This window comes from Elaeis guineensis, chromosome 10, assembly GCF_000442705.2.
Source record: "Elaeis guineensis isolate ETL-2024a chromosome 10, EG11, whole genome shotgun sequence".
Taxonomy (NCBI): Eukaryota; Viridiplantae; Streptophyta; class Magnoliopsida; order Arecales; family Arecaceae; genus Elaeis; species Elaeis guineensis.
In genome coordinates this window covers 39,429,868-39,448,121 of record NC_026002.2, presented here as the reverse complement: position 1 = coordinate 39,448,121, position 18,254 = coordinate 39,429,868, and the positions used below count along the sequence as shown (strand labels likewise).

Sequence of the window (18,254 nt, the reverse complement as noted above, 5' to 3'; positions counted from 1 at the left end):
TATTGCTATGCACTGAAAATTAAAAAAAAATAAAATTAATAATTTTATCAATAAAAAAAATTTTTGATTTATAAATTTATATTTTAAAATTAGTATTAAAAGTCATGTATCCTATCCGATATCATTTTTATAGTGCCCGCCCGATATGATTTTTGTTCGTGCCTCGCTTCTGTGGCCCGCGCCACCACTTTAATGTAATCGTAGCTTCCGGCAGCGAGCATGCGAGGCCTCCCACCATGCCGTATCCATCACAGCATTGTAACTGGCCCTACTCGGTCGCATCATCGCCAACCACTGCAACACCCCTGCATTTTTCTCACCCGGCGAACGCCTCCGCTATCGCGATCACGCCCGTAGCAATTTGAGCGAAGGAGGGGAGCGTGGCGAAGTACCAGAGATCCGACCCATTGTTTAGAGAGGGCATTCCGTTTCATCACATTCACACATATCGCAAAGCAACAGGGGCCGGGATCCAATGGCGGAGCTAGCGCATGACCCATCATAAAAGCTGGATTTGAATCCGACCTGCTATCCAATAAAAGATTGCTGCATGTCCTGATTACAGAAATTTTCTTCAACAAGGGAGCAGAGGATCCCAAGCTCGTTCTCCACCTCCTGTTGCAAACTAACGAACCATGGAGCTTCCGAACCAAAACCAGCCCCCCACCTTTCCAAATATAGCCTCGGCCATCGCGCGCAACGAGGTAATAAGAATATGAACGTTAGTCCCGCCCTGTCTTCCACCACCCATCTCCCTTGGCCGGCAGGACACTAATGGCGGAGCTCGACGCGGCCCACGCCCCACGCCTCCAGAGGCCGCCTGGCTCCGCCTACACCGACGACGACGGCCCCCCGCCGGGGCCCCTCCCAAAGCCACCCGGCCACGCCGAGCGCCCCACCAACCCCCACCCCGACCACCACCACCCCATCACCATCTTCCCCGAACCCATTAAGCCCGCAGACAAGAAGAAGAAGACCTCAACTCCCAAAGGCAGCTCCTCCTCTGCCGGCGATGATCGCCCCCGCCGCCGCCGCTCCTGCTGCTGCCTCTGCTGCATCTGGTCCTTCGTCGCCTTCATCGTCATCCTCGTCCTCCTCGCCCTCTTTTCCGCCCTCATCTACGCCTGGCTCCACCCGAAACTCCCCGAGTTCCGCGTCGAAAAGCTCGGTGTCAGCCGGCTCAACGTGTCGGAGAAGGCGGGGCACGCTGTGCTCGACGCCGGCTTTGACGTGGCGATCGCGGTGCGGAACCGGAATGACGCGGTGCGGCTGGAGCACGGGATTATGAAGGTGGGGGTGTTCGCCGGCGACGACGTGAGGCTGGGGAAGGGGTCGGCTCCAGGGTTCCGGCAGGAGGAGAATAACATGACGGTGGTGGCAGTGGAGACCAGGGTGACGAGGATGGCGGTGGAAAGCGCGGCGGGGAAGGCGTTGGAGAGGAGGTACAAGAGCAAGACGCTGGAGGTGGACGTGGTGGTGGAGACGGAGGAGCGGGCGGTGGTGGGGAACTGGCGCTCCGCCTGGATGCCAGTCAAGGTGGTGTGCGCCGACGTCAAGCCGTCCCGGGACCACAACGGGGCTGGGTCCAGATGTGGCATCCGTTTGTTTGGTCGGTCAGTTTCTTAATTTCCTTCTTTCTTCGTCAGTCTCTAATCCCATTTTGATTGATGAGGAAATTAAAATAAAAATAAAAACAGAAATACCCGGGTTGGTCTTCTTTCTCCTCTCTGCTTTTCTCTTTGGACAGTCAATGAAAATATTTAAAAATATTTTTAATCATTATATTTTTAAATTATTATAACAAGGATAGCTTTGGATGCAAAGACCACGGTGTGGAAAAGTTTCCGTTTGTTTGTTTTGATAGGCAATTGAAAATTTTATAAAGCTTTTATTCAAACTTGTGAAAATATTTATTCTTTTTTCATAATTTTTTTTTTATTTGATAGATTTTCTATATGTTTTTCCACCCGTTCTGAATAGTTTAAATAAGAGGAGAACAATATTGTTCAGACAAAAATCTAGGTTGTTGCTGTGAGTCTCAGATGGAGAGATTGGGTGAAATCATACTGGAGTGGCTGTAGCGATCCCAATCGAATTTTCTTCGAAGAAACCTATAAGATAAGTCAAAAATCGATGGAGATCTTCCGGTCTTTAACCTTCTGATGCTTAAGTCACTTTGAGCCTCGAAAATAGAAAGTAGAAAAAGATAGAATAGAGAGCAGAAGAAATTATGTGGAGTTAGAGAGTTTGTAACTTGGTGGAAGTTCAAGTTCCAGTGGCAGAGTCTCCCTAGTTTGAGTTCTAGTTTGAACTTAGGACTTGAGAGTCAGAACTTATCTAAAAGATCTCCTGGCCCTTTATTTATAGAGGAGTTGACGATGCCATTGGAAGAGTTTGTTAGACCGTTAAAGGCTAACTGTAGAGTTTGTTAGGCCGTTGGAGGCCAGCTGTAAGTGAGCTAGAGCATAACTGTATGTATTAGCTGTAAATTAGATTATACTTAGCTGTATGTGTTAGTTGGGGATGAGTTGTAGCATAGCTGTATGTGAGATCGTGGCTAGTTGTAGCTTAGTTGTAAAGATCATGACGGACTTTAACGAGATGATTGTAGACATCAATATAATAGTTCACTTCGATAAAATATCAGGATGAAATCAAGTATCATATGAGACCCTGAACATCTCGAATATATGTAATACTCTATTTCAGATCGGTATTTATATGAGCTGAAATAAATCAGATCAGTATTTATATGAGCTAAGATGAGTCAGATTGGTATATATATGAGCTGATCATAATCATCAGAAGTCAATTCAGGTAGCTCAGGTCGGTGTTTATATGAGCTGAAATGAAAGATTAGCATTCGATCTCTAATTCAGATCGACTTTATATGAACTCAGTCTCTAATTCAGATTAGCTTCCTTATGAGCTCAGCTTCTAGTTCAGATCAGCTTCCTCATGGGCTCAGCCTCTTATTCAGGTCGGCTTTATATGAACTCAGCCTTCAATTCAGAACGACTTTATACGAGCTCAGCCTCCAATTCAGGTCGGCTTCCTTATGAGCTCAGCCTCTAATTCAGGTCGGCTTCTTTATAAACTCAGCCTCCAATTCATATCAACTTTCTTATGAATTGAGGTGGAATAACTCCCATAATACTTACCACCCACTTTTAAATCTCAAAAATTTATTTTGGACAAAAGTAGCCCAAGAAATAAGTTCTCAACTTGTTCGAGGTGGCGAATTTGAACTATTTGATTTTTTCAAGTGAACTACTCATAATTTTGAGTAGATCACAAGATATTCTCGATCCGAAGATCGGTATTTAATAGAACTTCAAAATAATCTCGATCCATAGATTGATAATAAAATTTCAGGATAACTTTAATCTGGAGATCAATAATAGAATTTCAAGATAACTTTGATCTGAAGATCTGCATTTGATAGAATATCAAAATAACTTCGATCCTGATATCAGTATCTATATAAGCTATAAGATAATATCAATCCGTAGATTGGTATTTAGGAGATCTTATCTCTGTTTGTATCTCTCTGGGTTCTACTAATTTGGAGATTGGATTTGGAAAGATCTTATCTCTATTTATGTCCTTTGGGGCTCTACCAATTCGAAAATTGGATTTGGAGAGATCTTATCTCTATTTATTCCCTTTGAGGTTCTACCAATTCAGAGATTAGATTTTCATAGATTAGAAGATAATGTGCAAAAATAAACTCATTGGAGCATTTTTTATTGATAATACTTTCGAAGATTTTTAGAATTTCAAGTATGGAGAGATTGGTATTTTGCAGGATAACCTCAGTCCTGAGGTCGGTAAATCTCGACCCTGAGATTGATATTTTGTAGAGTTGAAAAGATAACTACAATGGACAGGTCGGTATTTATATGAGCTGAAATAAAATTTTCATCTTGAGGTCGGTATTTAATAAAAATTCAAAATAACCTCGACGTGAGGTCGGTATTTTATCGAACTAAAAGATAACCTCGACCTTCAGATCGATATTTTATAGAACTGAAAGATAATCTCAACCTTCATATCGATATTTGATAGAACTGAATGATAACCTCGATCTTTAGATCGGTATTTGATAGAACTGAATGATAATCTCGACCTTCAAACTAGTATTTGATGGAATATCAAAATAACTTCGACCTTGAGATCAGTATTTGATGAAATATCAAGATAACTTCGATCCTGAGATCGGTATTTGAGAAATCTTATCTCCATTATGCCTCTCGGGGCTCTACCAATCCGAATATTAGATTTTGGAGAGATTTTATCTCTATTTGGGCCTCTCGGGGCTCTACCAATCTGGAGATTGAATTTGGAGAGATCTTATCTCCATTTTTGTCCTTCGGGACTCTATCAATCTGGAGATTGAATTTTTGATGATCTCGATTTTCTGATGAAGTCGGTCCTTCTTTGATTTTTTGATGAGCTCGAGGTCAGCTTGTTGTTGAGGTCGATTTTTTTCTGAACTAGACCTCCTGATGAGCCTCTGTTGACCTTTATATTGAGGTTGGTATTTTTATGAGCTCAGCCATTATTCTTCTAATGAGATTGGCTTTAGGCTTCCTGATGAGCCTCTGTTTAATATTCTCCATATCTTTAGACTTAGTACTCTTTTGTTTCGACTGATTTGCTCAAGAACCTATCCTACAAGAAAGGAATAGAATATAGATGGGGCTTGAGAGTCTATTATCGTGGAGGTTGTGCATTTTGCTTGAGAGCCTTTTAGTTTTGTTGACTCCTCATTCTTTGTCTCAGCTAGAACTTGTTTTTGCTTTATGTTGACCTAATTTTGACTCCGATTTGATTGTGATTTTGATTTCGGCTTGGTCCAGGAGTTTTTCTCCTTTGATTCTACAAGAAGAAAAAGAGAGAGAATAGCATATGGAAGCTTAAGAGTTTTTTATCATGAGTTTTTATTTGAGAACTCTCGAGCTCTACTTGAATCCTTGTTGTTCAGCTCAGGCTTGATCTGTGCTTTAAATCATTTTAATTTTGGATAGAGATCAGGCGCTATGCCCTCTTTTTAATCTTTCTTCTTCTTCTTCCTTTTTTTTGGGGGATCTTCCTTGATAAGTTGCCTCAGCATGCAAGTGGCATGGGGTCAATGGTTAATGACCTCGGATTAATAATGTCTGTAGTAGAGCATGCATAGGAATGATCCTACAGGTCATCTTGGATTTATCTGGGGTGGCCAAATTCATGCATTGGCCTCAGGAGGAAGGACCGCGCTCGGTGGAGGTTTGTTGAAGATGGCCTTCATCACTTTTGAAGACACCCATCGATCTCCTCACTATCTCGATCTAGTAAAGTTTGATGTCAGGAGGCGCTTAAGGGTATGGAAGAACTTCGTTCTGATAGTGGAAGGGAATGTGAGCTCGAAATATTACTGATCTGGTGGGGGGAGAAGCACGGGAGTGCACGGGAGTCTAAAAAATCACCGATCTAGCATGATTTGACGTTAGAGGTGTGCGGCAGCTTAGGAGAGCGCCAAACTATTGGTGCTCAATGCCAGGAGGTGCACAGAGGCTTGGGAGCTTTGACACGGTAGCTTAGGAGAGAACCAATCTGGGAGCTTGGGAGCTTTGGCACGACAGTCCGGGAGAGAACTGGACCGTCAGCTTGGGAGCTTTGGCACGGCAGCCTAGGAGAGAACTAGATTGCTAGCGCTTGATGCTAGGAAGGAAGGTACATGGGAGCCCAGATATTATCGACCTGATCGATGTTGATGCCAGAGGTCCATAGATCGGATCGGATTTGGCACTGGGAACACACACAGGCAAAGTTGGCATCAAGAAATCTTCAATCCGATAAAGCTGGCAGTGTTTTCAGTGCTGGAGAGAAGAATCAAAGTGTCGGAAAGTTGCTGATCAGGGGGTGCCTTGACGCTGGGAAGCCCTAAGACATCAGAAGATCGCCGAACGGACGATGTCTTAATGCCGGGAGGACCACGGACATTGGGAGATGTTGGGAGGCCACCGTTTTGGCTGTGTCGGCATTGGAAGGCCAGGCCAGCAGTCTAGTGGGTTGACACCAAGAGAACACCAGCTAGTCGGGGGTTGGTGCTGAGAGTGCATGCTGGCGGATGGAAGGTTTCGATCTATTGGAATCCAGCCCTTGGAGGAGTATGGGGCACTAATCCTGGTGTGCGGGCAATGGGAGGCCATCGATCCAACTGCACTGGCTGTGGGAAGCCATCGATTCCGCTGTGCCGGTGATTCTTGGCTCCAGGGGAGTGCAGACGGCTCACGGGCGACCTCGGGTGGAGGGGGAGATAACTTCCCTCTCCCCCCACTCTCCCTTTCACTTATTTTCTTTTCTGTTCTCTCTTTTTTTTCTTTTCACCTGGAAGATGACTTCGGCTTTGTACAAGATTATACATATGAGAATTTTCTCCTTTTTTTAATATGTCACCTGTAACTGCCATATTTGAGGCCAGACACATGAGGACTTTATCCTCCTTTCTTTCCCACCTTTTTTTTTTATTTTTTATAATATTACCTGTAAGGTGATGCGATGGGCATCATTGCACCTATTGGGTGTGGGAGAGCCAAGTCATGGAAGGTTGCTCACAGATTCTCGGAACATGAGTTTTCTCAAATAAGTATCTCGCTTGGACAGACTTTCTTGTCTTTTGTTTAATTTTTGCTTCGGCTCACATACTTAAAAACTTGTTAATCTACAAAAAAAGAATAAAATAATAGATGGAGTTTGAGAGTTTATTACCAGATCATGAGTTTTATCTGAGGGCCTTGGGAAAAGAGGAGGCCAGAAATGATATTTTTGCCCCTTATCATGTTCTCGAATACTGAGCCTGATCTTTTAATTTTCTAAACTAGTGAGTGTTGTCATTTCACAGTATGTGGGGGCCGTCTCCATTAATACCATAAGTTGACAGCTTAAGGCCCTAAGGGTGGTATAGTAAAGTGATGTGACCTGATAAGACTACACAAAAGGATCTGATCTCTTGTAAATAAGAATTGAGATATTAAAGAAAATATCACAAAAGATTTATTGTCAGTGCACTGCCCTTTCGGGGAAGAGCTTTCATCTGTCCCCCTATCTCCATTGAAGAGAAGATGAAAACTGCTTCTGGCATGTCTCCAGAAGAAGGCAATGGAGGCATAAAGTTATCTTGTGCTCTCTGATTCATCATTTTTTCATAAATTTTTTAGGCAAATACCCTCCTAATATCAATCTGTTACTGTGAGTCTCAAAATCTCAAGCGAAGAGATTAGATGAAACCATGTTGGAGTGGCTGTGGTGATCCGAACTGTATCTTTTTTGAAGAAACCTGCAAGATAAATCAAAAATCGATAGAGATCCTCTGATCTTTGATCCTCCGATACTTAAGTCAATTTGAGCCTTGAGAACAGGAGGTGGAAAAATGTAGAATAGAGAGCAGGAAGAATTGTGTGGAGCTAGAGAGTTTATGACTTAGTGGGAGCTAGTCCCAGTGGTAGAGTCTTCCTCTAGTTTGAGCTCTAGTTTGAGCTTGAGACTTAGGAGTCAGAACTTACCTGAAGGATCTTCTGGCCCTCTATTTATAGAGAGATTAATGAAGCCGTTGGAAGAGTTTGTTAGGCCATTAGAGACCAGTTGTAGAGTTTGTTAGGCCATTGGAGGCCAGCTGTAAGTGAGCTAGAGCATAACTATATATATTAGCTAGAAATGAAGTCATACTTAGCTGTATGTACCAGTTAGGGATAAATTGTAGTACAGCTGTATGTGAGATCGTGGCTAGTTGTAGCTTAGTTATAGAGATCATGGCGGGCTTTAACAGAATGACTGTGAGTGTTAATATAATAGTTCATCTCGATAAAATACTGGGATGAAATCAAATATCATATGAGATCCTAAACGTCTCGGATATATATAATACTCTGCTTCAGATCGGTATTTATATGAGCTGAAATGAGTTAGGTTGATATTTATATAAGCTGAGATGAGTTAAGTTAGTATATATATGAGCTGATCATAATTACTAGAAGTTAATTCAGGTAGCTCAAGTCGGTGTTTATATGAGCTGAAATGAGAGATCAGTATTCAACCTCCAATTCAGGTCGACTTTATATGAACTCAGCCTTCGATTCAGGTCGGCTTCCTTATGAACTCAACCTCTGGTTCAGGTCGGCTTTCTTATGAGCTCAGCTTCTTATTCAGATCGGCTTTATATGAACTCAGCCTCCAATTTAGATCGACTTTATATGAACTCAGCCTCCAATTCAGATCGGCTTCTTTATGAGCTCAGTCTCTGGTTCAGGTCGGCTTTCTCATGAGCTCAGTCTCCAATTCAGATCGACTTTATATAAATTCGGCTTTTAATTCAGATCGACTTTCTTATGAGCTGAGGTGGGATAACCCCTACAGCATAGCTTTTTCTCTAAAATTTTTCCTTCGATTTACTTTCTTATCTTTCTTATCCATGGATGTTGCATAGGGAACATGTGATGTCTTATTTTTGTCACGTTCATGGCATCTAAAACCAAATATCCCTCAAATTTCCAAGCAAAGCATCTGAACACCAATCTATACGGACCTTCTAGATGTCTAATACCATGCCTAGAGAGGATGAATTGGTAAGAAAATGGAGACATGATAACTTAAAGTTAAGAAGTCAATAGAATTGAGACTAATTAACCTCATCATAATTCCATTGTTTTAGGGATATAAAGGAGAAGCTTATCTGACACCTTTGATCACCACTATATTAAGAGCATCACATTAACATTGGGCAACAAAAAAAAAAAAAAAAAGAGCAGTGGACTATCTAACATTTTACAGTGGCCCTAGTGTAATTTGAAGCATCTTTGACAAATTCAGACCTAATTTACTGAAGTATATGACCAAACGGATATCGTTTGCCTTTCTGATCACTCTAGAACTTTGCATTGCAGGATATCACTGAGCGGAGAAGAAAGTTCTTACTTCTGGGCCTGAAAGGGAAGAACAGAATGTTATGTTCTCTTGGACAGATTGCTCAGGGGCAACCAAGGGTCCAATCTGCATGTTTCATAAAAGATGGAGACATTCTTTGTTTTCTAATTGTGAGAAGTTATTGTATCATTAACAGCGAGCAGAATGAAGATAGGCCTTTGGGTTTCTAAACTGGCAAGTCTGTGCAGTAAATTGTATGTTGTATATTACGAGGACTTCTTACTTGATGGTAAGAACACTGAAGGATAAACTTTTTGTAACTAGTGATGAATCTAATTGGTCTTCTACTACATCATTGTCCCATAACTTATTGATTTGTTTGTTAAGGTGGGGAACCCACAAATTGTACACAAAACCCTATATGTTCAATTAAAACATGCTCATGAATATCTAAATTAAATATTTATTATACCTGTTGCTGAATAAGAGCTTAGAAAATTCATCAGGCCTGATGGCAGATGAAACATGTTCTAGGACCAAGATCCTGCCAAACTGTAATGAAAACTTTGCACAAGTTTTTTCAAAGGTCCAGCATGCTGATTCCAGCTTTAGCATCATAATTTTCTCCAATACGACGTCCATCGGTGTATTCTTGGGGCCAGCCGCACAAGCTGAGGCAAAATAAGACTGAAAGCCTTGGTTGCCTACGAGAGCCGAGCAACATATAGCTGATATGGGGCCAAGCCATTTAGCAAACAGGTTCCCAAAAAGGCATTGCAAATTATCTTGAAAAGTCGGGAAAAAAAAAATCATCAGTGCTAGAATGTTGAAATCAGGCTAAAAATTAAAAACCAGGAAGTTGTCCAAGAAAAAAAGATCATTACAAGACAGTCATGACGTAACCAAAAACATCAAGAGACACGGTGAAATCTCAACTTATGGTACATGGTCAAAATTTTAATTCATTACACACATCAGCTTGCCTACCCACCTCATCACTCATTACTTAACACGATCCCCCTTTGGAAACACAGACTTGAGTTGCTAGACCTTTTTAATGGTAAACGATCATCAGCATGCTATTCAATTCTGAGAAAGTAAGGTCACCTTCAATATTCAGCTGAAGAATAAGAAACCAAGTAAACCCTCAACATGAAGAGGAAAAATGGAATAAATAAAAATCAGCAATCAAATTTTGGAAAAAATGAATGCTTGTTACTACAACAATCGTCAAACTTGACACATAAAATACATGCAAGGATCAGAATGCCCTTCGATGCAAACATCCCCATGCACAAATGCCCTTCGTTGCACAACAAAATGAACTCACTAACTGAATCAAATCCCTTCCAGAAACTAATTTCTAGACAACCAATTATGTGCTTTCTTCATGTCCTGTCATGGTGTTGGAACATTCGAGTCCCTGGCCTTCTCCTCCGAGGATTGCCGGTTCTCCGAGTCGGAGTGCCGAACCTCCTCAATCATCCTAATCACTTCCTCCATTCTAGGACGTTGATCTGGAGCTCTTGCAACACATGCCATTGCAATCTGAAGCATCTGAACCATCTCTTCCTCGATGTTCTGATACCTCATCAGCTCCACATCAAAAACTTCTGCAGTCCACTCTTCTCGGACAACAGACTGGACCCATCTTGGTAGATCCACAACATCATCACGTCCTGGAGATTGAAGTGGAGCTTTTCCGGTAAGCATCTCGAGGAGCAGTACGCCAAAGCTGTAGACATCGGATCTCTGAGTGGATTTTCGGGTCTCAATTACTTCAGGTGCACGGTAGCCCACCACAACTCGGGAGGGAGTTGCATGGGTGTTCATAAGTGGGGCAAGGCCAAAGTCAGACACGCAAGCTTCAAGGTCCTGGGTAAGTAGGACATTAGAGGCCTTGATGTTGCCATGGGTGAACTTTCCACCTCCATCAGTGTGTATGTGAGCTATGCCACGTGCAGCTCCTAGTGAGATCTTTACCCGCGAGTCCCAGTCCAATGGTGTTCTTCCAGAACCCTTGTTTCCTGTAATTTATATTTGAAGGGAGATCACAGTGATGCAAATTGATCATTACTTGTTATCATAGGAAAGTTATAAGATATATCTTTAATCTTCAACTTTCCTTGCAAATAACGAGGTAAACATCTATCTTATTTATGATTAAGTTGTGATACCATGGAACAGTTAACTATACTGAGAAATCAAAAACAACAGGGCAGTTTTTAAAAATAATCTCATATTCAAACAATTTATTATACTGTATGCTTTCAAGTAATTCAGGATAGACATGGTCATATTTCATGGAGAAAAGCATGCAATATTAATTCTCGTAATGCAAGGTTTCTGACTCTCAAACATGGCACTAGATTTCTATTCGTCATTAAGATAGCAACCCCATTTATTTAATCATGAATGATGATATGGATATGTGAAGGGAACTGGCTAAATATCTTGTACTTACTTTTTATGCACAAAGTTCGACTCTTTCAGATCATGTTCATGAAGTTTTATTTCAGTTGCAAAAAAGAATTAGATCTTAAAATTGTGATCTAAGACAAAACACATCCAACTGCCATAGCTAGATAATTACATCAACTCATTCGTATATACAAGGATTGAATATTTGCCACATGTTATCCATCTTTAAGGATTACATATTTGTAATTCATGGAAACTAATGTTGAAGTATAATGAATCAATCTTGGTTCATATTGAGTCATCTATGGCTAGCCTCCTGTAAAATGATGTTTTGGATCCACAGAGACATGGATGAAAATTGCACCGTATACACCTACCTTTTGCGTACATTATTCTCCTCATGAACAGTGCAAATAATTGAACCAAATAAAACATGATACTTAGAACCGAATAAAGGAGCCAGAAAAACTGGAATGAAACATTGTCTATATCTGCTCTTCTAAGTAGGAAGCTGAAGAGCACGAGCAGTTGCAAGTTGCAAACTTAGGGGCTTCATCTGTCAGTCATGTTAAGCTTTGATGATGTCAAATGAAAGTATCGGCAACTGTGTAACGAGTACTCCATGGTGATATACCAAGTTGATCATCCACTTTATGGTTTTTAAAGTATACTTTGTGGTTTTTAAAGTATAATTTGAAAAATGCTATGGGATACTATGATTCTCAAAATATCTTTTAAGTCCACAAACAAACTACAATGTTGTTGTCAAAAAACCGTAATATAAATTTCCGATCCTAATCTGGGTCTTACCATACATTAATCCTGGTAAATTCCTTTATAAGGAGTGTCATTGTTTATTGTATAAAATGTTCTCAAAGTGCACGAATACACCAAGCTTATCTCCAACCACAAGAGTATGCATATGCAACACCTATAAGGGGAATAAACCAGCTAGTTCTCATTCCTCTTACCAAAAGTATGCAAAGCCTGAAGCACAAGAGATAGGAATGACCTCATTCAACACAAAACAGACATGGCTTTGCAGCACATATGCCTACCAATACCAGAGCTGCCACGACAAGGCTTAAATAGCACTCTCCAAGAACGTTTGGCCAAGGATCTGTCTTTAACAAATTTTGTCAGCCCAGACTTTATGTAACCCTTAAAATCACAAATTGTTGGAGAGCAGAATCATAAAGTGTCTACATAAGAACTCGTAAAAGATCAAGAGAGGATTCATAAACTTTTGTAAGTACTTCATCAGGCTTCAAGTCTAAGTTACCTTTATGCTTTGAACCTAAAAAATTGTTTGTTATAATCTTATTCAGAAAAACTGATAGAACACCATCATTTTGCTATTTCATTGCTTCAATGCCTTTATCTAGTACTGGACTTTGTCTGCCTTTCCTACAAAGAAATTCCATCACACAAATATTATGGAAAAAAATGGTGGCTCACTTCAAAACCAGTTCGAGAGTTCACAAGTCCAACCATGGCTCAAAATAAAAATGCTATCATGAGATGCAATCAATACGCTTGTCATGGCTACATTAATATTGCACTTAGGTGCAGTGAGGTATATGACTCAAATCAAGGCCCTACCAATTGCAACATCAACGATTCCATCAACCTGATAAGGTCATCAGAGCCATTTACTGTGATGTCTGGTGTGCAATATGTAACTTGATCTTGATGGCATTTTTTTGGGTCAGCATCCCACAATGCACAATAATAATTGGCAAAGTTCTCCAATGGTCATGTTCTCTCTCACGTGGAAAAAAATGGGGCTTTATAAACCAATGAAGGTTTTAGGTGGTTATACAGGAAACCAAAATAATATAAATTTAGGTTTTGGGTGGGTTGGACTTTAGAAACAAAGATTTTTAAATTGACAATGGAGCTTTATCATATGAATAACTCGATATCAACCAAGACTATGTTGACGTTTACAGCATGGGTTAAATTACATCTGTTGTCAGCAAAACATGTCTTGGCAAAACAGATAAGACCAGTTAGTTACTTGTGGGACCAAGGCAAATATAAATTGTCTCATTTGAACTGAGTTATGCTAAAGAACCAACATAGAATATTGAGTCATATTACTACTCATCGGCAGATGACTATTCATTCTGAAAAAAGAAATTGCCATTATGATGTTCATATTTCGCATTCTGAGATCATTAGTGTTGCCAATAATGTTAAAATGGATTCACCATCTTGGTTTGTTGAATGCTCTGGGCAACAAGCATTCGGGCTTTTTAGATCGCATATATTAACCAACAGGCCACTGTATTGATTGCATTTTCCTCAGTAAAGCAGTTCACTACTACTAGACCAAATATAAAATACTATAGAGATGGGGAGTTTAAATAGGCATACCATGCAAGAGGGTAGAGAAGCTGCCAGAAGGGACATAGTCATAAACAAGAAGCTTCTCATCCTTGGAATAGTAATAAGCACGAAGTGGCACCACATTTGGGTGTTGTCCTACTCTTCCTATTATTTCCATATGCTGCTCAAACTCTCGCTTCCCAACCACCACCTCCTTCAGCCTTTTCACCACGACTGTTGTACCATCTTCAAGGACAGCTTTATAGGTAGTCCCATAACTCCCCTTCCCAAGAACTTCAGCAGAAGCTCTTAGTAGATCTTCTAGGTCAAAATTATATGCACAACCCTCAAAGAAAACCAACTTGTTCTTCTCAGCTTCTTGAACCCCACTGCTGTATTCCTCTCTAGGTTTTTCACTCCTCCCACCAGCAGGACCCTTTCCCTTTGATATAGCACTGCCTTCCCTATCTCTCCTCTTCAAAAAGAATACTACAAGTACAACTGCCAGTAGAAACAGCAGGGTTCCTCCACCAGCAGCAATCGCAATTATGATACCTGTACTTAATTTTTTCCAAAAGCTTTTTTTGGGCTTTGGGGGGAATGCTGGTGGGGGTGACATTGGTGAAGGTGAAGGAGAAACTCCTGGGCATTGTTGTAGAGGAGGACCACAAAGGAAAGGGTTTCCTAGGAATGATTCAACTGGGAATTTACGGAGAGATATTGGTATCTCACCACTAAGGTTGTTATAACTCAGATTCAAATGTCTTAGCTTGGGAAGTTGAAGGTCAGGGATGGATCCAGAGAGAGAATTATTCTCAAGATACAATGAAGTAAGTTGAGTAAGATTTTGCATCATCAATGGAATTTCTCCCATGAAAGAATTATAGGAGAGGTCAAGAAATGTGAGGTTGGAAGACAGTGAAGTAGGTATAATTCCAGATAAATTGTTGTGCTGAAGGAAGAGAGAGTGCAGAGAAGGAAGCGATGCAACATCTGGAGGAAGGTATACAGTAAGGAGATTGAATCGGAGGCTCAAGACTTCAAGCGCATCAAGCTTTCCAAGTGTATTAGGTGGAATCGGCCCTAGAAGCCCAACCCCTGGTAGTCGGAGGGTACATACACGGGTTTTATCAGGTGTACATGTGACTCCAACCCAAGAAGAGCAGATTGGAGTCTTAGAACTCCAATTTAGTTTGCGTTCATGAGGTATTGCAGCCACAAAGGCAAGAAGGGCTTGCTTATCAGAATTCAAGTCAGCAAGTGTTAGAGAGGGAAGGCATAGCAGGAGAAAAAGAAAAGGAATTGATGCAAAAAGAGAGAGGTGATCCATGGCTAATTTTGTAAAAGGGTGCAAAAGAACACAATTATTCAAGTCACTTGTTCTTCCAATCCTGTTGCAATGAAGAAATAAAAAAAGATTAGAAAAGACCGAGCAGATGATATGGACATTAGAATCATAGAAGAATAACAGCATATTGGCTTCTTGGCTATATTGACATTAATTTTCAGTAATGGCTTTCTTTATCCATTATTAAAGAAGAGCAGGAAGTACAGAATGAGATAAAATTTGCCAAAGCAAAAAAGTGAAAGGCCATCCTAAATGTTATCCTGTTAAAAGGAAACCTATCATTATAACAAAAGAATAAATCAATGTCTAGAGTCGTAACCATCTTTCATTAAGAGAGAGAGAGAGAGAGGCAGGAGGAGGAGGAGGAGAAAATGGACACTTTCTATGGGTTTATCAACTGTTGTAGTCTTGTCAAAAATTCAAACTTTAGAAGCTTAAAAAAATGTGGTTCATGAAGACCTTGGAAAGGATCCAATTGATTGGCAGAGAAATAACAGGAAAAGATCAAGCACTGTGATAATTGCTAGGTAGGGGACCATCTCAACTGCCAGATAGCTCATCTCTCTCTCATTGAAGAGAACAAGGTTCTCCTTGTCTGTTTCTTTTCACACCTAAGAATTAGGATTTTTGTTACCCTAAACTTCCAAAGGGGTAGTTGGGTCATTATCAGAACAAAAGAACATGAGTCTCTGATAGACAAAACTCCAGTCTTTCTCAAAGAGTGAAGAGGGAAGAAAACGCATTTATTTCTGTAAACAAAACCAGAGAGCTTGAGACTGATGTCAAGGAAATTCATCAGCATCCATATCCAAAAGGTAGAAAAGCAAAGGCCAAAAGCAAGGATCCAAAAGAAACTTTGCACAAAGAATATATTTTCTTAAAAAAAAAATTGCCCACAGTACTCCAAGCCAACTACCACCATACAGAAATACAGCAGTAAATAATCCATTGCTTACCTAACAACAATCAGCGCCCCAAAAGACCATCAAAGTGCGAAAGCAGAGGCGGAATCATCTTTCTTTTTTTAAAAAAAAAAAAACAAAAACAAAAGCTTGGAGCTTTGGAGCAGGTGAAGCACTTCAGCAAAGCAATGGGTGAGGTAACATGGGCCAGTCTGGCGCATGTTAGACTCACCCATTATAAAGACAATGACGCACAGAAACTACCACAGATGCGCAGAGATGACTTTTTTAGAACTTAAAAAAAAAAAAATCCAATCTCCCAAATCTTAACCTTACCTGATTCAAAGAGCAGAAACCGATCCCGTCAGCTCCGTTCACCAATTTTTCAAGGATTAATCAATAAAGCAGCGAAAATTTCAGAATTCTTTTAAAACATTGCAATTTTTCTACATAAAAATTAAGGAAGAGAGGCTACATTGCAACAAAGTAGACATTCACGGGTATTAAACATCAAATTGGATAGTACCTGGGTACTATCCATGGTTTCCACTTCAAATGGCTCTCAAGAATAACTGGAACAGGAATGCGAGCAAAACAGTAGAAGACCGAAACCCAGGAAGCCACCGTTCCAAGCCATAGCACGCGGGAGCTTAACAACCAATTGAAATTAGTAAGAACTCCTGAACTAATTCTCCAATTGGAAGCGGCGTATGACCCCTGGAGCTTAAAGATGCAACCTCTCGCCAGAAAATATTAAAATAAAATAAAGAAAAGCGGAAATGTCTCAAACTTTTGCACCAAAATCAGAAATAAGCGCCAGATCGGAGCAAGAAACCCATACTCCTAGAGGAATTTGCCGACAATCTTCCATGAACCTGGGTTTAAAAGCTCCGAATCTTCCATTACAACCGGAAACCAGACCTCCATGTCCCCAAACAAACGAAGCCTACGTAAAACCCATGGAATTCATCTCAAAAAGCGATCTTTTAGGCTTTTGATCCGCCATTGGAGGGAATTTAGGCGAAACACGAAGAGATTTCGCCCAGGAACTCGAACAGTTCCTCCAAGGACCCGCCTCCAAAGCTCCCACCCCCGCCACCAGTTCCCAAGTTCGATCCTTTAAGCCACCAAGTCCGCCATGCGTGTGCGCGAGTGAGTGAGAGAGAGAGAGACGCCCGGTGGGGATGGGGTAAGAGGCGAGTGGTGTGTTAAAAGAAGCAGAGTATAAACAAGCCCTTGATAATTGATAAAATTACCACTCTACCCTCAGTTGGGCGTGGCAGTCGGCCTGGAGTCACGCGCGGAGGAAAGCCGAACGTGTGGAAGTTCTCTCGGTGAGATCAGAGCCGTGGGATCGTTGAGTCCATTTTTAAATGGTGGGCCCCATGGGACTGTAGACCGGGTCTTGCGAGGACTACCGCCGAAGGTCGCGTCCGTGATGCACCGGTTCTTTGACATAAACGAAGCTCATGCTACGAGGCCCATCTACTGTACCAAAGGGTCTACGGATGTGGCAGAACGGAAATGGTGAGGTCATATCACCGATATCCACTTACACGTAGCTATCGAGATTTCCTAGGGTACCTTAGTTGGGGGCCAAGCATTTCTCCTGTTGCTGGGTCCACCGCACACTGACAAGGGGGCACATCATGGTCAGGGGAAATAGCTCATGGAACCAACTCTCGGACTCGTTTTAATTTGCAGAAGTTAGTCACTGAGAAATTACTTTCTAACAATAAAATTCTGACATATTTAAGAGATCATAAAAAAATAATTAATTATAAAATATTTTATATTTAATTGAATATTTATTTTTTAAAAAAATATAAAAAATATTTATTATGTTCTTAATAAATATAAAATCATATTTTTTGTTTCAAAATTTTATATAAATATAAATATTATATTTATATTAATATAAAATATAATATTAATATATTATAACATAATATTAGATCATAATAATTTATTATGTTAATATAATACTAATATATATTAATATTATATTAATTTTTTAATATAATAAATTTATTAATATAATATAATATTAATATTAATATTAATATATTAATATAAATATTATATATTATATTAGTATAAATATTAAAATATAAATAATATTAAAATATTAATATTATATTTATATAAATTTAGGATAATATTAATATAATATTATATCACTGTATTTCATCGTAATTATTCATTGATATTTTGTAAAATTTTAACCATAGATCTTAAAAGAATATTTTGGGAAAGAAAAAGGTATTACCACTTCCCATCCCATGGGAAGTGTCAAAACCCATGTCCTCTATGAGTTTTCATTTATCATGAAATGTGGAAAGTGACTT

The 18,254-nt window shown here is 40.1% G+C and overlaps 2 protein-coding genes across 5 annotated transcripts; one reads left to right on the top strand and one right to left on the bottom strand.

The window, feature by feature from the left end:
- Positions 1-481: 481 nt before the first annotated feature.
- On the top strand, positions 482-9,329 carry LOC105052317 (uncharacterized). Its single transcript, XM_010933087.3, has 2 exons — positions 482-1,613; positions 8,925-9,329. The coding sequence occupies exons 1-2, from the start codon at positions 775-777 to the stop codon at positions 8,965-8,967; spliced, it is 882 nt and encodes a 293-aa protein (XP_010931389.1). The 5' UTR covers positions 482-774; the 3' UTR covers positions 8,968-9,329.
- Positions 9,330-10,044: 715 nt separating this feature from the next.
- On the bottom strand, positions 10,045-17,089 carry LOC105052318 (probable inactive receptor kinase At5g58300). Of its 4 annotated transcripts, none has more exons than XM_010933090.3 (3): positions 16,243-17,089; positions 13,705-15,047; positions 10,045-10,931 (listed from the first exon to the last, which is right to left on the bottom strand). In XM_010933090.3, the coding sequence occupies exons 2-3, from the start codon at positions 14,984-14,986 to the stop codon at positions 10,303-10,305; spliced, it is 1,911 nt and encodes a 636-aa protein (XP_010931392.1). In that variant the 5' UTR covers positions 14,987-15,047; positions 16,243-17,089; the 3' UTR covers positions 10,045-10,302. The 4 variants fall into 4 exon arrangements, with proteins under 4 accessions (XP_010931392.1, XP_010931391.1, XP_010931393.1 ...); XM_010933089.3 differs by having other exon boundaries at positions 16,433-17,089; XM_010933091.3 differs by having other exon boundaries at positions 16,748-17,089.
- Between the last annotated feature and the right edge of the window lie 1,165 nt (positions 17,090-18,254).